The sequence below is a fragment of the Sminthopsis crassicaudata genome, chromosome 1 (assembly GCF_048593235.1).
Source record: "Sminthopsis crassicaudata isolate SCR6 chromosome 1, ASM4859323v1, whole genome shotgun sequence".
Classification (NCBI taxonomy): domain Eukaryota; kingdom Metazoa; phylum Chordata; class Mammalia; order Dasyuromorphia; family Dasyuridae; genus Sminthopsis; species Sminthopsis crassicaudata.
In genome coordinates, this window is record NC_133617.1 from 40,745,136 (window position 1) to 40,765,146 (window position 20,011).

The 20,011-nt window shown below is 44.4% G+C and overlaps 1 protein-coding gene across 1 annotated transcript; it reads left to right on the plus strand.

The window, feature by feature from the left end:
* The first annotated feature begins 15,438 nt into the window (after positions 1-15,438).
* On the plus strand, positions 15,439-19,229 carry FZD10 (frizzled class receptor 10). Its single transcript, XM_074299489.1, has one exon. It carries the CDS (start codon positions 16,266-16,268, stop codon positions 18,009-18,011), a length of 1,746 nt encoding a protein of 581 aa, XP_074155590.1. The 5' UTR covers positions 15,439-16,265; the 3' UTR covers positions 18,012-19,229.
* Positions 19,230-20,011: the final 782 nt, after the last annotated feature.

Genomic DNA, 20,011 nt, shown 5'->3' on the forward strand with positions numbered 1-20,011 from the left:
ATAGAGAAGTAAAAGACTCAGAATGATGAATGATGATTACATGTATATATTTATATACATATATATAATATATAGGAACATGTATAATTATATATTATATTCTTTTAGACTTGGTTGATGTGGAAATTTCTTTTGCTCGTCTATACATGTTTATAAGAAGATTTTTCTTTTTTATTTTCCTTTGGGGAAGGTGGGAGGGAAATAAAGTAGATTTTTGCTGATTGATTGAAAAATATATATAATTTATTTTTTAAAAGATGGATAATAAGATCATAGGACCCTTGATTCAGATCTAAAAGAATTTTCAGAGGCTGTCTAGTCCAACCCCCTTATTCAAAAGTCTAGAGAGATGAGATGATTTTTTCAATGTCACACCATTAGTAAAACTGCAGTTAGGAAGGAAGGCAGTGTTATAGAAAATCTGAAGTGAGATATAACACTTTAACTGGAAAGAGAAAGGAGAAGAACTAGGAAAGGCTTAATGAAAAAGGAAGGGCCTGGATCTGGGTCTGGAAGAGAAACATTTCAACCGGTAGAAGTAGGAGGCAGTACATTTCAGACCTAATAAGTGGAAGGTAGATTGTGTGAATGCACCCAGATGGGAGATAATATGGTTGTAGATGAGCTAGAAGGAAAATATAGATAGACCGAAGGTTGTTGTTTGTCCTTCATTCTGGAAGAGGACGATGACATCAGAAAAGTGATTTCATGACTTGCAAGTGAATTGGATTTAAGTGACGTAGGGCTGGGCAAAGTCACCAGATTCACTTTCTCCTCTGGAACCATCTGGGTCCAGTGGCCCAATATAAATCAGGACTACTGGAGATGGCCTTAAAGGCAATGGAAAATCTTGGTCTTTTTAAGCAAACAAAGGATAAATAAAAGGAAATGACATGACAGAGGACTGGAAATATAGGAGACAGCCACACAGCACAGAGGCTTAAATGCCACGCTAAGAAGTTTATATTTAATCCTAAAGGTAATAGGAAACCATAACAGGTTTGGGCAGAGGCTTAATGTGGTCAAGTTGTGCTTAAGGAAAATCATTCTGGGAGCTGTTAAAGAATAGATTGGAGGCCAATTAAAAGGTGTTAAGGGTGGTATTCAGAGAAAGGAATATATTTAAGAAATGATGTAAAGGTTAAATCAACATAACTCCAAAGCTGAATGAATACGTGAAAAAGAGAAAAAAAGTCAAGGAAGACTGAGGCATCATAGCATAAGGCAGAGATTCTCAGGGCCCAAAGGTTCTTTCAGGAGATCCATGGAATCATAACCATTTTCATAAAAATAAAGACATGCTAAGTTCTAATATAGGAAATAATAATATGTATAACCCATAAAAATAAAAGCTCTCATGGGGTCCTCAATAATTTGGGGAAATATACAGTTAAGAGAAAATTAGATGGCACAATGGATGGAGCACTGGCCTTGGAGTCAAGATGACCTAAGTTCAAATCTAGCCTCAGATACTTACAAGAAGGAAGAGGAAAAAAGAAGAAAGAAAAAAAAAGATAAATCATAAGTCAAGTTTAAAAAAGAAAAGGAATGACTGCTATCCCAAAACATAGATGACTCATTCTGTGTGTTCCCAACAGAAATGGAGAACATTTGGAAGGCATCAGTAATCAGTGGGGGAGGTAATGAATTGATGAATTCTGTTTATGGAGTTTGAGATATTGGTAGAGTATTCAGATGGAAATGTGAGAAGGTAGAAATGTGAGATATGCAAATTTAGAGGCATCTCCCTCCTAAATATTCATATAGACTGTACTCATCTGTCTGAGTTCCTATTGCTCTGATTATCCATAATTGGACATGCTGTACCTTGACCCCAACATAGTGATGTAATTTTGGTTCTCTTTGAGCATAAAAAACAACAAACTTTTTTATTTAATAGTATTTTGTTTTTTCTAATTACATGTAAAGAAAAATTTTGATATTTGTTTTTGAAAGATTTGGAGTTTCTAATTTTTCTTCCTTCCTTCCCTCTCTTTCCCTCTACAAGATAGCACACAATGTGATATAGATTATCCATGTGCAATCATATAAAACTTATTTTCAAATATGTTCCATCACATTGTGAAAGAAGAAGCAGGACAAAAGAAAAAACACAGCAAAAAAGTGAAAATTATATGCTTCAATCTTCATTCAGACTTCATAGTTTTTTCTCTGGATACATTTAACATTTGCCATCATGAGACTTTTAGAACTGTCTTGGATCATTTTATTGCTGAAAAGAGCTAAATATATCATAATTGATCATCACTTAGTATTTCTGTTACTCTGTACAATATTATCCTGATTCTGCTTACTTCACTTAGACCCATTCACGTCTTTTCAGGTTTTTCTGAGATCTGTCTGCTCATCATTTCTTATAATGCAATAGTATCCCATTTATATTCATATATCACAACCTGTTGCCATTCTCCAATTAATAGACAGTTCCTCAATTTCCAATTCTTTGCTACCACAAAAAGACCTGCTAGAAATATTTTTGTACATATGGGTCCTGTTCCCTTTTTTATGACCTCTTTGGGATACAGAACTAATAATTGTATTGCTAGATCAAAGGGTATGCACAGTTTTATAGTCCTTTGGGCATAGTTCCAAGTTGCTCTCCAAAATGCCAACCAACCAACTTGCAGAAATATAAGCAAGATGTTTTAGGAAGTACAAAAATTCTTTAGTCAATAAGACAATCTGTGAGCCAGTAATTATGAGGGAAATAAGAGTTGAGGAATTTGGTTAGAAAACTTCCTGATAAGAAATTGTGGGTGCTTTATTCAAGTGATATCCATCTGGGAGAAAAGTAGGAGTTAATGTGAGAGGTACTGTGAAAAAGCCATCAGGTAGACTTGATTGAGTGGAAGGAGAAGAGTACCAAAGATAAGATTACCAGTAGCAGTGACTGAGAGACTGCAAAATGTCATTGTTAGAAATAGGGGAATTTGAAATAGAAATTTGAAGCAGTGATTTATGGGAGTTAGGGAATGGGAAATGAGTTTTAGAATGAAAAGTTTGAGGCATTTAATCCTAAAATCATAGATTTAAAAGCATAAGGAACCTTAGAGGATTCTGAATCTAAACCCATCATTTTACAAATGAGGAAACTAAAGTCCAGGAGATTGACCATGGCCAAGGTCATACTGGTTATATGTCTGAGGGAGGATTTGAACTCAGGTCTGGGGTTCAAATCCAGTACTCTTCTCCTATACCACAATGACTATTTTGTGCTCCCTGATCCCAATCCTTTATCTCTCAAAATCTTCCTAGGTTCTCAGCCATTCTCTCTTCCATTGTTTCAGTCTCAGAGTGTAAGGGGCAGGGCATTGTTCCTTACTGCTCCATCACCTCTTTGGGGACCTCAATCCATCAATGTAAGCATTTCTTCTAGCTTTGATTTTGTGTCCTTGTTCCCATACCCTACTCCTGGAGTCTGCCCTACTCATTATTTTCTTTCTTTTATCTTCATTCTTTCCTTTTCTACTGTGTTCTCCCATGGGCTTCCCTCCATCCTTAAAAAAAACAAAAACAAAAATCCTCCCATTGACTGATATATTTCATTTCCTTCCTCCAGATCTTTATGTAGTTCTGTTTTCCATATCTGGAACACACTTCCTTTTCCCTTCTCCTTGCAAAATCCCTAGCTTCCTTCAAAGCACAACCTGGGTGCTCCTGTCCAAGGAATTTCTTTTCTCATTGCCTAATTGTTAGTATGCTCTCCTTCCTGAATTCCTTTTAATTTACCCTGTATATATTTTGTCAGACAAATATGGTGATAAAATGACTAGCAAGCTAGCCCCAGAATCAGAAAGACCAGGATTCAAGTCTAGCCTCTGTATTAGCCTTGTAACTTTAGGTAAACCATGGAACCATTTCATCACTCCAGGGAATACTGTAAGAACCTAAGTTTCCAGGTGAATACCTGGAATTCTTCCAGATAGAGGGAATTCTTCAATGGAATCTCTCTCTCTTTCTCTCTCTCTCTCTCTCTCTCTCTCTCTCTCTCTCTCTTTACATATATATATATATATATATATATATATATATATATGTGTGTGTGTGTGTGTGTGTGTGTGTGTGTGTATGTATATACATATTTATACATATATATATTTATACACACACATACATATATATATGTATGTATGTATGTATGGAGAGAGAGAAAGATCTGCCACTGGACCTGGAGTCAGGAAGATGGAAATTCAAATGTGACCTCAGACATTTTGCTTGTTGTGTGTGACTTAGGGCAAGTTGTTTCATCTCTGTCTGCTCTAGTTTCCTCAATTGTAAAATGGGGATAATAATAGCCCTCACTTCCCAGAATTATTGTGAGGATCAAACGAGATACTTGCAAAGCTCTTAGTCTAGTGTCTAGGACATAATAAGCACTATGTAAATGTAGATATCAGCTAAAACCAACACTTGTGAAGTTAATTTTTGAACCCATGTACAAAATTTTACATTTATCTTTATTATTTCTTTATCTCTAGAAAGTCAACATAATCCAGTGGATAGAGAGTAGATCTTTGAGTCAGGAATATGTAGATTAAAATGCATCACAAAAACCTCCCAGACATACTAAATGTGTGACATTAGACAAGCAACTCAATATACTTATAAATTATAGAACCCACCTGCACTTGGGGAGGTCAAGTTTCCTCACAGAGAATTCCTTAACCAATGAAGTCACAGGATCAGTTTAAAAAACCAGAAAGTTCTTATTAGATTTAGCTCTATATTATTTCTGGCCTGCCAGTGAATTCTGACTCTGATGTCCAATATATTAGCTCCCATCCCAGCTAATACATATCATATCTATATATCATTAATGCCTTTTTTCCCCATCCTAAGTACTTCATTATTGGCCTTACCTCCCTTGTAACAAAAATAATAATAATAATAATTAAGCAAGATCAGTGATGCAGAGATTCTATCTGACAAATACACACTCATTGGGCTTCCCCCCAAAAAAAATGTATATTTGATCGATTATTCTCTGGGATTCAGAGTTAGCCTGCCCTTTAGTATTGTTTTTGTTTATATTATGTCATCATCATGTATATTGTTTTCACCTATGAAGCTTTGTGTCATTTGCACATTTGATGAACTCACTATGTAAGTCTTTATTTAAGTCATCAATAAAAATCAATGACTCATCTGATGAGGTTACGAGTCACCAGAAGTATCAGACTAAGTGACCCTACTGACACTCTGTTGTACATGAGTCTCAGCTTGTCTGTGGGCTGAGTAGGTGGTGATTTTGACAGGTATTAACATTTCCAGTTTCAGAAACACCCACTTAAGCACCCTGCCCACCAAACTGACATGTGCATATTACCCCTGGTCCATTCCCAAAGACAATGGAGCCAGTGTTATCTATGAGAGACCACACTGCCTCCACTTGCCTGCTAAGTGACAGCCCTACATATGTCCTGGTGGAAGCTTTCAAGAACCATCTAGCTTTAATTGATTGTTTAAAAGCTTCATCATCATAAAAATGAGATTCCTACATATAAGACAGATTTAGAGGAGCCAAGACCTTAGAAGTGAACAGAAACTAACTGGGTAACACAATATGAGTGTAATAAGACATCCTTTTCAATTTTTCTTTTTATAAATGCACATTTTTTTTAAATTCAGAAAAATTCTGCTCTCCATGGTACTTAGATATTCATATCATAATATGAAGTCCCTATGTTAACAGTGAAGGCTTAGAGCTTCTGATGATAGAGTGGAAGGATATGGAGAAAGAGGTGTTCTATTTCTTTCAGCTTTGATAGTGTGATGCAGGAAGAGGATGCTAGATTTAGAATCAGAAGTCCTTAGCTTGAGAGCTTTGCAAAAATAAGTGAAGGCAGGCTGCCATGGGCCATAGTTGGCAAAGTCCTGATCTAGAGGAATTTAGGTCCATCTATATAATTCTTCTATGACCAATTAGCCCCACTTTCTTTCTACTCCCACCATAAAGAGTAAACAATGAATGACCTTTCACTCTCTGCCTGAGCCAAGAATTCTAAAAAGTATCCAAATCAGGACAGCTCCCAGCAGGTGATGAAATATGCAGCCAGCCAGATAGGGGATGCCTATTTGGTCATCTGTTTGGGAGTTGTAGAATTCTGCTTGGAGCAGTCCTGGGACTTTCAAATAGCGCATACCAACTAGTTATTTGTTGAATTGAAATGAACTACCAAAAAATGGTAAGAAATTCTGCATTCTGCAACTTTATTATTATTCTGAACCACTTATCAGACATTGTTTGAGCACAAATATTTGGCCTTCAGAATGAAATTCTTTGCTTTTCTACAGTCATTGAGGGTAAAGAATGTCACTCTCAAGACCAAATATTTTAACTCAAGCAATGTCTGATAATAAATTATAAAGATGGCCTAGTGAAAAGAGTAGTGAAGTAGGAGTCAGACAAGGGTGTGTGTTGGTAAATATTTAACAACCAGCTCTTTGAGAAAAAAGAAAAGGGGTGAGGGGAGGGAAGAAATGTAGATGACGCTTTTAAACTTAATGTATATTATTACCATTTTCTTCATCACTTTTTTATGTCTAGATATTTGACAAAATAATAATAATAATAATAATAATAATAATAAACAAGCCCCAATTTGTAGTCTGCCAAATTTTGTGACGTAAAACCTCACAGTGAAATTTTAACAATGGGCTCTCCCAAGCAGGTTTGAACTGGTTTTGGTACACATGAGAAGACTCTGATTCTACTTCCACATCAGTAACTGACTCTCAGAATGACCTTGGGCATATTTTTAGACTTTGAGAGTCAGAGATCAAGAAAGAAATTTCATTCCTTTGATTTCAACTATATATGTAATAATTTTTTCAACTAATACAGATGTTCCAGGAAGAATTCACTAAAGAGAAAAAAGGTTCACAGAGTCAAAAAGAGAAGCAGCTGACAATGATGAAGAGAGTTAAATTGGACTAAAGGGTCTCTAAGGTCCAATCTGCCACTAAAATTATGGTGATTTCTCCTAATGCTCTCTTCCAAAACAGGAAGCTCTGTTGTAGCCAAAAATGCAAAATGCCTTTGCCAGAGAGAGAGGACTGCTGTTATCCCTAATGGAAAGAACAACATTTATACCAGTCCTATAGCCTATTTCACCACACTAGAGGAAGATCAGAGGAGTAGCCCTTATTCATTTCCCATCCATTTAAGAACCTTGTAGTGGACTAACACATCCTCTTTAAATAAGGAGCCCAGCAACAGAAAATTATCTAAATGAGATGTTCAATTAGTGAAATAAAATATGAGGCTGAAACCTGAACTCTTCATGAAAGACACCAGAAGCCTGTAACTGAGTTACAGACAATTTATCCCTTGGGGTATGGGGGCACATCCCATCTCCCCATCCCAACTACTTTTTAAGAAAAATCTCTTGTAGGATTCAATCGAGACATCATGTGTTTTCCTTACTTCAGCAACAGAAGCTATATAGGGGCAAAGAAGGACTAGTGAAAATAGGGAAGCTAATGAGACAAATAGAAATGGGGGTGAAGAGGGAACTCCTTTAGACCCAAACCTTAATTTTACAAAAGAGGAAGTCATATTTAAACCAATCATCATCATAGTTGTTTGTTGTCTAGTTGTGCCCAACGTTTCATGAGCTCATTTTGGGTTTTCTTGGCAAAGACACTAGAATGGTTTGTCATTTCTTTCTCCAGTTCATTTTATAGATGAGGAAACTGAGCTTAATAGGGCTAAATGACTTGCTCAGGGTCATACAACTAGTCTAAGACTGGATTCGAACTCAGGAAGAAAAGTCTTTTTGAAGGCATTCTATGATGTCTCCTAGATGCCGTCATTATTCCTATCCAGGCTACACTCCAGACCTGCTCCAGCCACTGCCCTGTTTTTGTTTCCTTTTTATGTGTCTTATCCCATTACAATGTAGCCTTCTTGAGGTCAAGGACTTTCTTTCTTTCTACTTATATTTGTATTCCCAGAACTTAGCACAATACATGGCACATCGCTATCAGCTAATAAATGCCAGTTAATGGCAGAGAGAGTGATGTAGTAGATATAGAGTGATACAGTGATTTTTGAGCCAGGAAGATCTGAGTTTGAATTCTATCCCCAGAGGTACTATAAGATCTTAGACAAGTTATTTCTTCCATCCATCAATCAATAATTTATTAAACACCAACTATGTAGCAGATACTATGTTAAGTGCTGGAGATACAAAAACAGTACCTGTCCTCAAGGAGATTGCAACTTAATGGGGGAGACAATATGCAAACAAATACAAACAAAGCAAGCTACATACAGAATAAATAGGAAATGATAATAGGAAATAAATATGAAATAATGTGATGGAAAGTCCTGGAAGTAAGGGCTGGGGAAGGTTTCCTTTAGAAAGTGGAATTCTAATTGGGATTTAAAGAAAGCCAAAAGTCCATGGTTGGAGTGGAGGAGGAAGAGAATTTAGGCCTGGGACACCAGAGAGACCTCGAAGAGCACAGAGATGGAGCTTTTTGTTCTTTAAACAGCCAGATTGGATAACTCTCAGTTTCCCCATCAGCAAAATGGAATGAGCATTAGTACTTCCTTGAGTGAAGAAAGATTGCTGTGTAAACCTTAAATCATCACAGAAAAGTCAACAATCATTATTCACGTTTGAAAAGCTCTTTTGGTCTTTCCTCCTCTGGACCTCATAAAATCACTAATTTCCTTTAAAATAAAAAAAAAATTAAAAAAAGCTCTGGTGCCCCTTCCCACAATTAGTTCTTTCTTGATTCTTCCCAACTACCCCTCCCCTTTTAATGACTATTCCCTTCATTTTACTTAGTATATGGTTGGCTTTTATTTCCATATGAACAAGTTATATTCCTCCCCCCCACACACCTTCATATATCTATATCTATAGATATAGATATAGATATAGATATAGATATAGATATAGATATAGATATAGATATAGATATAGATATAGATATAGATATAGATATAGATATAGATATAGATATAAAGTCTGTGGATTCCCCGATGTTGGTTTTACATAGCGGTTGCTTAGTAAATGTTTGTTAAATTTAATTGAATCTTCTTGCTGCAGAACAAATTTCAGCCAGAAATCACACAAGGAACCTTAGCGATCACATGATCCTATCTTTAAGGCTTGAAAGAGACTTCAGAGTTTAGCTAGGCCAACTTCTCGCTCATTTTTCAAATCGGGAAACCGAGGCCCGTAAAAGGTAAAATGATTAGTCTATGGCCACTCAGCATCCAAAGGAGAATTCGAATCCGAATCACCAGATTCCTCGTCAATTCTTAATCCAACATCAAGCTGACTTAAAGGAGGGGGATCTTAGAGGACAGACTCCTTTTCCAGAGATCTTGCTTCATAATCCTATAGGGGAGCCCAACTGGAATTTGAATCCAGACCTTTTGATTGCTAATCCAGCGCAATGTTTATTACAAACGGATATAGGGCCCGCGGGAGGGGCGAGGGAGGGCGGAAGGGTCGGTTCCCCCCAGTCCCTCACTGAAGCTGAGGTTTCCCGAAGTCCCTTGAGTCTCTGTCACCTGCGGAGGCGATCGGAGAGATAACAAGGGCGGGAGCCCAGCATCCCATATGGTGTCTTCTCTTCCTCTCAGGAATGAAAGAGTTGAGGGAGGGGGGACTCTTGGTGGGGGGGAGGGGAGGAAGAGAGGAAAAGAGAAAGAAAACAGATGGGAAGGTGAGTAATTAAATCAATATATACAAACATTCCTCCCTCCCACCCCCCCAACCTCACCTCCCACCCCCCAAAAAGCGTCGAGAGGAAGAAAGGAAGCCGGTGGAAGATTGGAGTTTGAACTCATCTTCTGTGTGATTCCAAATCAGATAAACGCCAGCTAGGTCTTTGTCCCGGAGACGTTGTTTGAAATGGAAATGCTAACAATGGTGGGGCTTTTGTTTCATTATCTAGAATGTCTTTGACTGTTTCAAAACGAGGCTCCCCAACCAGCCCCAGCCCCAGCTCCAGCCGGCGGCGGAGGCTTTATGTATATTTTATTGGGACTAGTTCTGTCGCCGCGCTAAGATTCATTTGCGTGTGTGTGTGTGCTTGGGACGGGCATGTGCTAAGGGCTGCCTATATTTTACACAGATAATGTCCTTGTAATTTGAAAGTACTTACGTATAAGGCTGGCATTGTCCCGCTTTTATCATGCTTTTGTGGAAAGAAAAAGCAATACTGTATCTTTAAATTGGGAGGCGCTGAATCATGAATCTCGGGCAGTGAAAAGGCTAATGTGCTGTGGAAAGGAAGGAGTTTAATCTAATTTAGTTGGAGGGTGTCTGTCTGTGGTGTTGTTTTTTGGGAGTGTGGGAATAGTGGAGAGGAGCTGCCCCCTTGAATGGCTCCCCCTGCGCCAGAAGCAGTGGGGAGTCCCTCAGACGCCACTGATCCAAAGCCAGGCCTTGAAAGGGGGATTAAAGAAATGTTCTGATTTGCAATTCACACTAATGCACCCTGTGGAACCTTTGGTCATATTTCAAACCCCACTGTTAGGGAAAGAGCCGGAAAAAGCCGCTGAGATGGGGCTGAAGCAGCGGCGCTGGCTCGGCAGCTCGCTGGCCACTTCCATTTTTCAGAAGAGGGCTGAGGAGGCCGACAAGGTGTTCACACACACACACACACACACACACACACACACACACACACACACGCAGAGTTTTGACGTGATACCCATTTCAGGAAGGGTCAAGATTAGAAGCGCTTCTGGATCAGGAGGAAATGATAGAGGGAAGGGACTTCGTTGTCCGGGACCCTACTCGGGAGTGGGAGGAACGGGAGATTTCCCCACCACCACCACCACTCCGCATCCCTGGAAGGACACCCAGGGAGCCACAGTGAGTGTGAAAATCAACAGTTAGAAAAGAAATCACTTTTCCATGCAGAGTAAGGGAGTTTAAAGAACTCCCCTTTGCAGTACCCCTCCCCCCAATTCCGATCCTGCTCCTCAACTCCAACATGCTGGGAAGAAACGAAGAAGAGACTCTGGATTGCAAAGCAAAGAACTCAATCAGGCGGCACCGGTGCTTTGTAACTGGGATACGGTGCTGGAAAGCCCCAAGAGGCCGGCACGCCGGGCCAGAGGGAGGATGCAATCCCTTCTCCCAGCTGGTTTTCCGCTAGTGTTGCACCAGCCCAGGGCTTTCTCTCCGCCTCTGCTTCCGAGGGCCTAGTGAGAGGGAGCATCACGGCGCCCCCTCCGCTGAGCCAGCGACTGGGTCAAGCCAGACCGAAAGAGAGGGATGAAATCGAGAAGCTTAAAGTGTGTGTCACTGCATTTTATCTCCTAGGAGAACCTTTGCTTTAATCCCATCGCACAAAGGCAGGCCTGGCTAGGCCAGTAATTGCCCAAGACTGTAACCGAAACGGGGGCAGAGCTACAACGCGGACTGAGAGTATTAACCACATCTGGGTTATTTCCTACCACTCTCTGGCGGGATACAGCTCTTTCTGGCTGAGGACTGCTCCTCTTTCTCCCGAAACATTCCCTCTTCCTAATCTTTCACTTTCTCCCGAGAACACTGGCCAGCCTGAAAGGCAGATGGATGTGTTAATGGGAAGGGGAGGGGGAGGGAAAGAGGGGGAAGGGAAGCACTGGAACCGAGAGAGGGAGGTAGCAAACTCGCGTTTTTTTCCTGGAGCTGGCACATTATTGGAAATCATGTTCCATTATAAAGTTTCCTCTTTAAAAAAAAAAAAAATACTAAAAACGACAACCTGTGCTCAACATTTTGGAGGCTTAATCAGATTTCTATTAATTTAAACATATAGCTATTCCCACGACAAGCCCTAGTGCTTTCTTTCCCCCCTTTCATCTGTGGTTAAATATGTAAATAAAATGTCTAAAGTCATTCTTCAAAGAAGACAAAAGAAAAAAGAGCTGAGGGAAAAGACAGCCATAAAATTCCTCCCAATTCTCCATAACATTTGCCAGAGGGGGGCCGGGCTGGCCTGGGCCAAGCAGCAGGGGTGCCCGGCGGCTCCATACAATCCCCCATCTCCAATCCCACACACAGGAAAAAAATAAAATCCAATATCTTTTCAGCTGGAGCCATCAAAAGGCCCTTTTCATTGGTAGGTATCTTCCAGTTGCTGATTTCTCAGAGGCCTCTCTGCTGGCTGACTGGTTGTCTATAAGACCCATTTGCTGGATCCTAGCTCTTCTGGGTTGAACAGGAAACAGGCAGGCAAGAAAGTCCTTATGCATCTCGTTTTCTACAAATTCTAATTGGAAGTGCTTATCTAAATTCAAATTGAATGTTAAAAAGTCAGAGGTATGTTTCTAAATTGTTCCTACATAGCTCTGAGCAAGAAGGATGTTCGGTTTTATATGTGTGTGTAGGTATATGTGTGTGTGTATATATGTGTATATACACATACTTTTTTTTTTTTCTTTAAGAGAAGGTAAGGTGAAGAAGAAGAAATAAAATTTTGTCTTGAATGGTCTTACATGGAAAGAAAAAGTCAGAAAGCAAGCATATCCACTACCTTGTACATTTTTGCATCAGGGTTTAGCAAAAATACACATTTCTTGGTTCTTGAAAAATGTGCCCATCTATGAAAAATGATAGAGATCAGGTGATTTGCAGTTTTGCATTATTGTCACAGAAGTAGTTTGGCATAAACTATGCCAAACCTGTGAAACAAAGCCCTGAATTTAAATAATTAACTAAATAACTCGCACAGAGTCTCAAAGCACCTATGTGTCAGAAATGAGATTTGAACCCAAGTCTTCTTAAGAAAATTTGCTCTCTAACTACAGATTTCTATTAAACATATAGCTATTCTCAGGAGATGTAAGATGCTTAGAATTGATACTACAAGTTTAGGTTGGTGTCTTGTCTGAATTATTTCCTTATCTCCCACTTCACTATCTGGTATAAGTGAATGCAGCCTGCCCAGCAAATCCATACCAATTATTATTTCCCAAAGACACTGAAATGCCCATTCTGTAATCAGCTTCCTAGAGAAGCAAATCAATAAGCCATTCAGAGAGGATTGATCCAGGATCTGAGTTTGAATACTGGTTGGTTCTGTTTGCCACTGGCTGCTTAACTTTAGGCAAATCACCTCCATCTCTGGACCTTAGTTATTTTCATCTACCCAAAGGGGTTATAATGATTTGCTCCTTGGGCTATAAGTATCAAAGAAGATAATAAGTGAAAATTTCTAGGTAGATAGATAGATATAGATATATACCTAGGTAGAGCAGATAAATATAAACATAAACATATATATTACATAATATTTTCATAAATAATTACTATCTGGGTGTGAACATGAAGTAAATGAGAGATGTTTATATAAAAGGGGCAGATGAGTTAACATCAAACCAGGAATCCTTGTGTGGATGTCCTATATGGAACACCAAAAAGAGAGTGCAAAGTCATTTTCCTCATTTGTTTTTTTTTTTTTTTTTAAAGGGGGGGTTTGATAACTTTTACAGTTCCTTACAACATGAAAGTTCTGTGATTTTGAAGTCAGCCAGTGGTCTTGGAGTTGGCCAATGTGAGTCTTTCTGACCAAAAACAAAAATAATAATAATAATTTAATTAAAAAAATAAAAACTTTGGGAGGTGCTCTGACAGCTCTTTCTTAGATACCCTACTCCTGAAACTTCCCGGAAAAAACTGGGAATGTACCTCTTCCCAATCAGTTCCTTCTCTCTAAATCTTCTAGAATGAGAAGTATAGAAGGTGATGAACCATGTTTTCACTGAGCAAAGTATTTTCTTTGCATATATATAGCGTGAGCATTCCTTAAGGGTTGCAGAAGGCCTGAATTACTACCTTCTTCCTATAGTCACTTTACTTCTTTAACAGCAGGCAGGAGAAAGCCCCAAGGGTCATGGAGGGGTGGGGGCCGCTAGGGGAGAGTGACTACTGGGATATTAACTTTGCCTTTGTGGGATTTTTGTAGCTTTCGGAGAGAATTCCGACCCTTTCCCTTGTTAGGAGGGATCCTAAAACGTGAGAGACCTTGGCCACTTCTCTAAGATGCCCCGAGGGCTTTATCTGGCCTGTTGACTTTAGCCCCTAGGAGTTCAGAAATTGTCTAGTTGAGGCTAGCTTTCTCCCTGGAGTGAGTGGGGGGGGGGGGGGAGAATGGGAAGGGGAGTGCAGAGAAAGGAGGCGGGGGGGGGGGGGGGAGCTGTCCTGCGATTGTCTATGGCCACCGAACAAAAGTGGCAGTGACCCAGGATAGGACGAGAGCCAGGTGTGAATGGGGCAGGGAAACTCGATCCTTGCCTTTGAACAAAATGAACTTAATTCGGGTCAATGTATGGCCACCGAGCTCACTTAGGGAGTTGGTGGTCCGCAGGCCTCCTTCCAGCCGCATCTTGCAGCAACAGAAACCGAGAAAGAAGCGGTATGGAAGCATTCCTCCTAGGGAAACACTATAAACAATGATGATTTAGACTTAAAAGAGTAAGCCTAGCAAAAATTCATTTCTGAGATAAGAGCGGACCAGTGGGTGTGGTCCGGTGGTCACCACTCCCCATTCCAGTCCCGTTTTCCTCAGTTTGTTTGTTTGTTTTTAAGAACAATTTCCCTTTATAACCCTGCCATTTCCTCACCACCACTCCCCAACCCCTCTTTGGAGAAGGAGGTGTCGTCTCTGAAATTTCGCCTGTTCGGGCCCCCAAATCCCAATACTTTGAACCCCACCCCCATCCTTTTAGTTCTACTCTTTGAAATATCAAAGGAAACCCATCCCCCCAGGCCCGAGCCCGGGACTGGTAAGGACCCAGCCTGGAGAGGAACTCACAGGGGTTTATGGCCGGGGCTATAAAAAGCAAATCCCACGTCCCCTTGAAAGCGCCCTCCGCCCCCCAACCCACCATAAAAGCGAAGGAGGGGGGAGGGCCGTGGAAGAGAGATGCAACACCTTCTAACTCCACTCCACTCCCCCTTCGGAGCCCTGACCCTTGGGGGCAGTGTCGGCCATCCCAGGGGGGTCCGGGGAAGTGGGGGGGGAAGGGGACAGAGAAAGGGAGAGGGATGGGGGATGGGCGTTCAGAGGCAGTTCTCGGGACTGAGGCAGAGACACTGAGACAGAAGGAGGGAGGGCTAAAGAGCCCGAGACAGATGGACAGAGGCACATGCAGGAGATGCGCGGAGAGGCCGGGCCATTCAAAGAGCGGCCCGAGACTCCGGGCCAGACAGAGCGCCGCGGCCCGCCGGCCTGCGCCCAGCAGGGGGCTCGGCATCCCCGCGGCGCGGAGCCGAGAGGCTGGGAGCGGCGAGGAGCCCGGCGGCCCGCGGGAGTCCCGGGCGGCTCAGCGCCCTAATCCCCGTAGCAGCGCAGGCTTTCTCATGCAAAGCAGCGGCGGGGGCGGGGCGGGGCGGGCGGCCGGGGGGCGGGCTCTGCCACCACTTGGCCCTTTCCCCCCCCCTTTCCCTGTTTGAGCTTCTCCTTATTCCGGGACGCAACCCCCTAAACAGCTGCTCCCAGCCCTGGCCAGAGGAGGAGGCGGAGAAGCAGCCGCAGTAGCAGCCCGAGCCGCAGCGGAGCGCGGACGGAGGAGGCGAGCGCGGGGCGCAGGCGGCGCACAGCCGGACCACGAAGGACAGCGAGGTCACCCGCGCCTGGGGCGGCTCTCCGGTCCTCAGCCCCGGACCGGCTAGGGACGCTACTAGGCCGCCACCCTCGCCTCACCTGGGCGCGCGCGCAGCCCGGAGACCCGGAGGGAGCGATTGCCAGACGGCGGGCCGGGAAAGTTTGCTGCTGCGCCTGTAAGTTGGGAGCGGCGCCGCCGGATCCAGCCCGGCTTTTCCCTCCGCACCGCATTGTTTGCAAACTTTGTTTTCGCCTGCCGGTTGGCCTGCGGGTTCCCCCTTCCCTTTCCACTCTCCCCCCTCCCCCCTCCCTCTCCGGCCAACTCGGAGGACCCTCCGGGCGGACACAGCGGAGGCAGCTCGGGGCTCAGCTCCGCGCTCGGGGCTCGGCGCGGCGGGCGCGGCGCGCGGGCGAACAGCTCGCTTGCCCTGGCCCGGGCGGGCATGGGCTGCGGCCGGGGCTGGGGCAGGAGCCGAGGGGTGCAGCGGGCATCTGCTGCAGCCCGGCTCCGGGAGTTCGGGCTCTGATGCGGCGCGGCAGGCGGAGTGTCTGAGCCGGCCCGGACGGGGCTCCGCGCACCGCAGTGCCGACTTCTTGGACCGGCGGGTGCCGCCGCCGCCGCCGCCGCTTCGGCCGCTGTTACCCTCCCTGCCCCCCGCCCGGGACCCGACGCCGCCATGAGCCTCCTGGGTTCCCGCCTCTGGGTTGTGCTGCAGGTGGTGGGGGCGTGCACGGCCATCAGCTCCATGGACATCGACCGGCCGGGAGAGGGCAAGTGCCAGCCCATCGAGATCCCCATGTGCAAAGACATCGGCTACAACATGACCCGCATGCCCAACCTCATGGGCCACGAGAACCAGCGGGAGGCGGCCATCCAGCTCCACGAGTTCGCCCCGCTGGTGGAGTACGGCTGCCACGGCCACCTCCGCTTCTTCCTGTGCTCCCTCTATGCGCCCATGTGCACCGAGCAAGTCTCCACCCCCATCCCCGCCTGCCGGGTCATGTGCGAGCAGGCCCGGCTCAAGTGCTCCCCCATTATGGAGCAGTTCAACTTCAAGTGGCCCGACTCGTTGGACTGCAGCAAGCTACCCAATAAGAACGATCCCAATTATCTGTGCATGGAGGCCCCCAACAACGGCTCCGACGAGCCGGCCCGGGGCTCCAGCATGTTCCCGCCGCTCTTTCGGCCCCAGCGGCCCCCCAGCCCCCCGGAGCAGCAGCACCCAAAGGACGGCCTGGGCCGCTCGGGCTGCAGCAATCCCGGCAAGTTTCACCACGTGGAGAAGAGCTCGTCCTGCGCGCCCCTCTGCACGCCCGGAGTGGACGTGTACTGGAGCCGGGCGGACAAGCAGTTCGCCGTGGTGTGGCTGGCCATCTGGGCGGTGCTCTGCTTTTTCTCCAGCGCCTTCACGGTGCTCACCTTCTTCATCGACCCTCCCCGCTTCAGGTACCCCGAGCGCCCCATCATCTTCCTCTCCATGTGCTACTGCGTCTACTCCGTGGGCTACCTCATCCGCCTCTTCGCCGGGGCGGAGAGCATCGCCTGCGACAGGGACAGCGGCCAGCTCTACGTCATCCAGGAAGGGCTGGAGAGTACCGGCTGCACCATCGTCTTCTTGGTCCTCTACTACTTTGGCATGGCTAGCTCCCTGTGGTGGGTCATCCTCACTCTTACCTGGTTCCTGGCCGCGGGGAAGAAGTGGGGCCACGAGGCCATCGAGGCGAACAGCAGCTACTTCCACCTCGCGGCCTGGGCTATCCCTGCGGTCAAGACCATCATGATCCTGGTGATGAGGAGGGTGGCCGGGGACGAGCTGACGGGCGTGTGCTACGTGGGCAGCATGGACGTGAACGCCCTCACCGGCTTTGTCCTGGTCCCCTTGGCCTGTTACCTCATCATCGGCACCTCCTTCATCCTCTCGGGCTTCGTGGCCCTCTTCCACATCCGGAGGGTGATGAAGACGGGGGGCGAGAACACGGACAAACTGGAGAAACTCATGGTCCGCATCGGGGTCTTCTCCGTGCTGTACACGGTCCCGGCCACCTGCGTGATCGCCTGCTATTTCTACGAGCGCCTCAACATGGATTACTGGAAGGTGCTGGCCGCCCAGCACAAATGCAGGGTCAACAATCAGACTAAAGCCCCGGACTGCTTGATGAGCAGCTCCATCCCTGCCGTGGAGATCTTCATGGTCAAAATGTTCATGCTGCTGGTGGTGGGGATCACCAGCGGCGTGTGGATCTGGACTTCCAAGACGCTGCAGTCTTGGCAAAACGTGTGCAGCCGGAGCCTGAAGAAAAGGAGCCGGAGGAAACCCACCACCGTCATCACAGCCGGTGGAATCTACAAAAAAGCCCAGCACCCCCAGAAAGGTCATCACGGGAAGTACGAAGCAGCCACACAATCGCCCACCTGCGTGTGAAGTGTGCGTGTGGGGAGGGGTCGGGACTGCGGGGACTCAGCAGCTACACAAGGCTGTTTCCCACTGAAAGACTTGTACAGGACTCCAAGGAAAGGGCAAGGGAACTGAGCCCCGGTGCTTTTCTCAGACAGTATGGGGGGAGGGGAGGGGAGGATTTTTTTAAGTTGAAAAAAAAAAATTACTACCCTGAAATTCAGGATCTTCCCAGACGCTTCGAGTTAAATGTACTTAAGAGTTTAACACGAAACAAATATTGTCAGTTAAATGGCCTCTTCGGTTAATTTGAAGGAGCTTGTGGGGAGGAATATATATGTTATATATGCATATTATATAGGTGTATCCATATATGCATGTGTATATAAATATATTGTATACATATAATATATATGGATAATACACATCTGGATCAAATCTGAGTGTTTTCCCTATAGGAAAGGAAGAGGAAACTTCTGTGGATAGCAAAGAAGTCCCTCCCTCTGCTTCCCCAGCTCCCCAAATTGCTTTTCTCCGAAAGCCAAAAGTCACTCTTCCCGAAGCCCTCCTTCAGGTCATGGCCCTCACCACGTGAGAAAGCAACTTCTGTAGTCACCTAAGCAAAGAAATCTCCTTTTAACAACACATCACAGACAAGGTGGGGGAGGGGGGAAGAGCATTAAAACTAAAAATGATAAGAGTCCACAGCCTCCGCAAAACTTTGTAGCTAAAACCGAAACTTCCTGCGCCTCCCCAAACCCCAAAACAAAACGGCCAACTTCTGGGCAGCCTACACACGCAAACTATGTGCAATACATTTTTTTTTTCTCCCACCATGAAATAAGAAAAAAGAAACAAGTATTTTGCTGTACATAAAGACCACAAAAGAAACCTCTTAACAAAAGAACTGAGAGGTCTGGCCCTCCGAAACCTTTTAGCGTTACATTTTGTGGCTTTTTAATGGAAATCAAGCCAATGTTATACAAGTTTGGACTGATTTGTGGAAAAAAAGAGAGAGGAGAGAGAGGGATCATTCAAAGGTACCAAGGGCTTATTGACTCTTTCCATTGTTAAACAAATTCTTGCCATGAATAGATACAGGAGCACTTGTGGTGCAAAGGGGAAAATTTTGTATATTGCGATGCTCTTCCCAGTGCTGGAAAAGCCCAGTTTCTTAGTTGTATATAATTGTAACATATGATTATTTTTCATGCTCCACTATTTTATTAAAAAAATTAAATAAAACATGTTCTTTAGTTTGCTGATACTCCCTTGTGATGGCCACTTTCCCTTTCCCAAGCCGGAGTGTGGAGGGGCTGAAAGGCAACTTTGTTCTTGGCCATTGACTCTGCAGGCACAAGGGAGACTGCTCCCCTGTTTGTAGACATGGGCTGATCGCCCTTTCCAGCTACGACAGATGTGGATTACAAGGGTGGTGGAATAATGGGACTTACAGGTTACAGAAGAATGACACGGAGAGTTAGGGGATTGTTCCTGGGGAATCTTGGCAACTGAACATGAGAGGTCTGTTGTAGGGACAATTCGTGCAGAGGGAGCCTTGTTTACTGAGTACACACTGGGGCAGTAATCTTTGTTTAGCATCCTTTCTCTTCTCTTCAGAGATGGAGGAATGGGGGAGATGGGAATTCTAGGACAGTTTCTTATAATATACTTCCCTGGTATCTTTTGGAGCCCCTCTACATCAGCTGGGCTAATGGGATAGAAGGGTCAGTGGTTGTCTGGACAAAGGATACAGCTATACACTTGGGGGAGGGGGGAACTTTTGGCCAGACCAGACCATTGGCTCATCCAAGAGAGAACCAGGAGAGAGATGGAGGGAGAGGTCTTATTCTTGGCTGCTCAGAAGCAATGAAGCAGCCATCCAAGCTCGCAAATCCAGATGCCTTTGGTTGACAGAGTCAAAGGCACCATTCAATTTTCTTCTTTTTTTTTTCTTTTTTCCATCAATTAGGAGTACTTAGATATGAAACCAGAGATTTCTTCAGGCTGGATACCTCAGAAAAATC

What these genes read in the sequence shown, in the direction of transcription:
- FZD10 (XM_074299489.1), top strand. Translation starts at nt 16,266, where the DNA reads ATGAGCCTCCTGGGTTCCCGCCTCTGGGTTGTGCTGCAGGTGGTGGGG.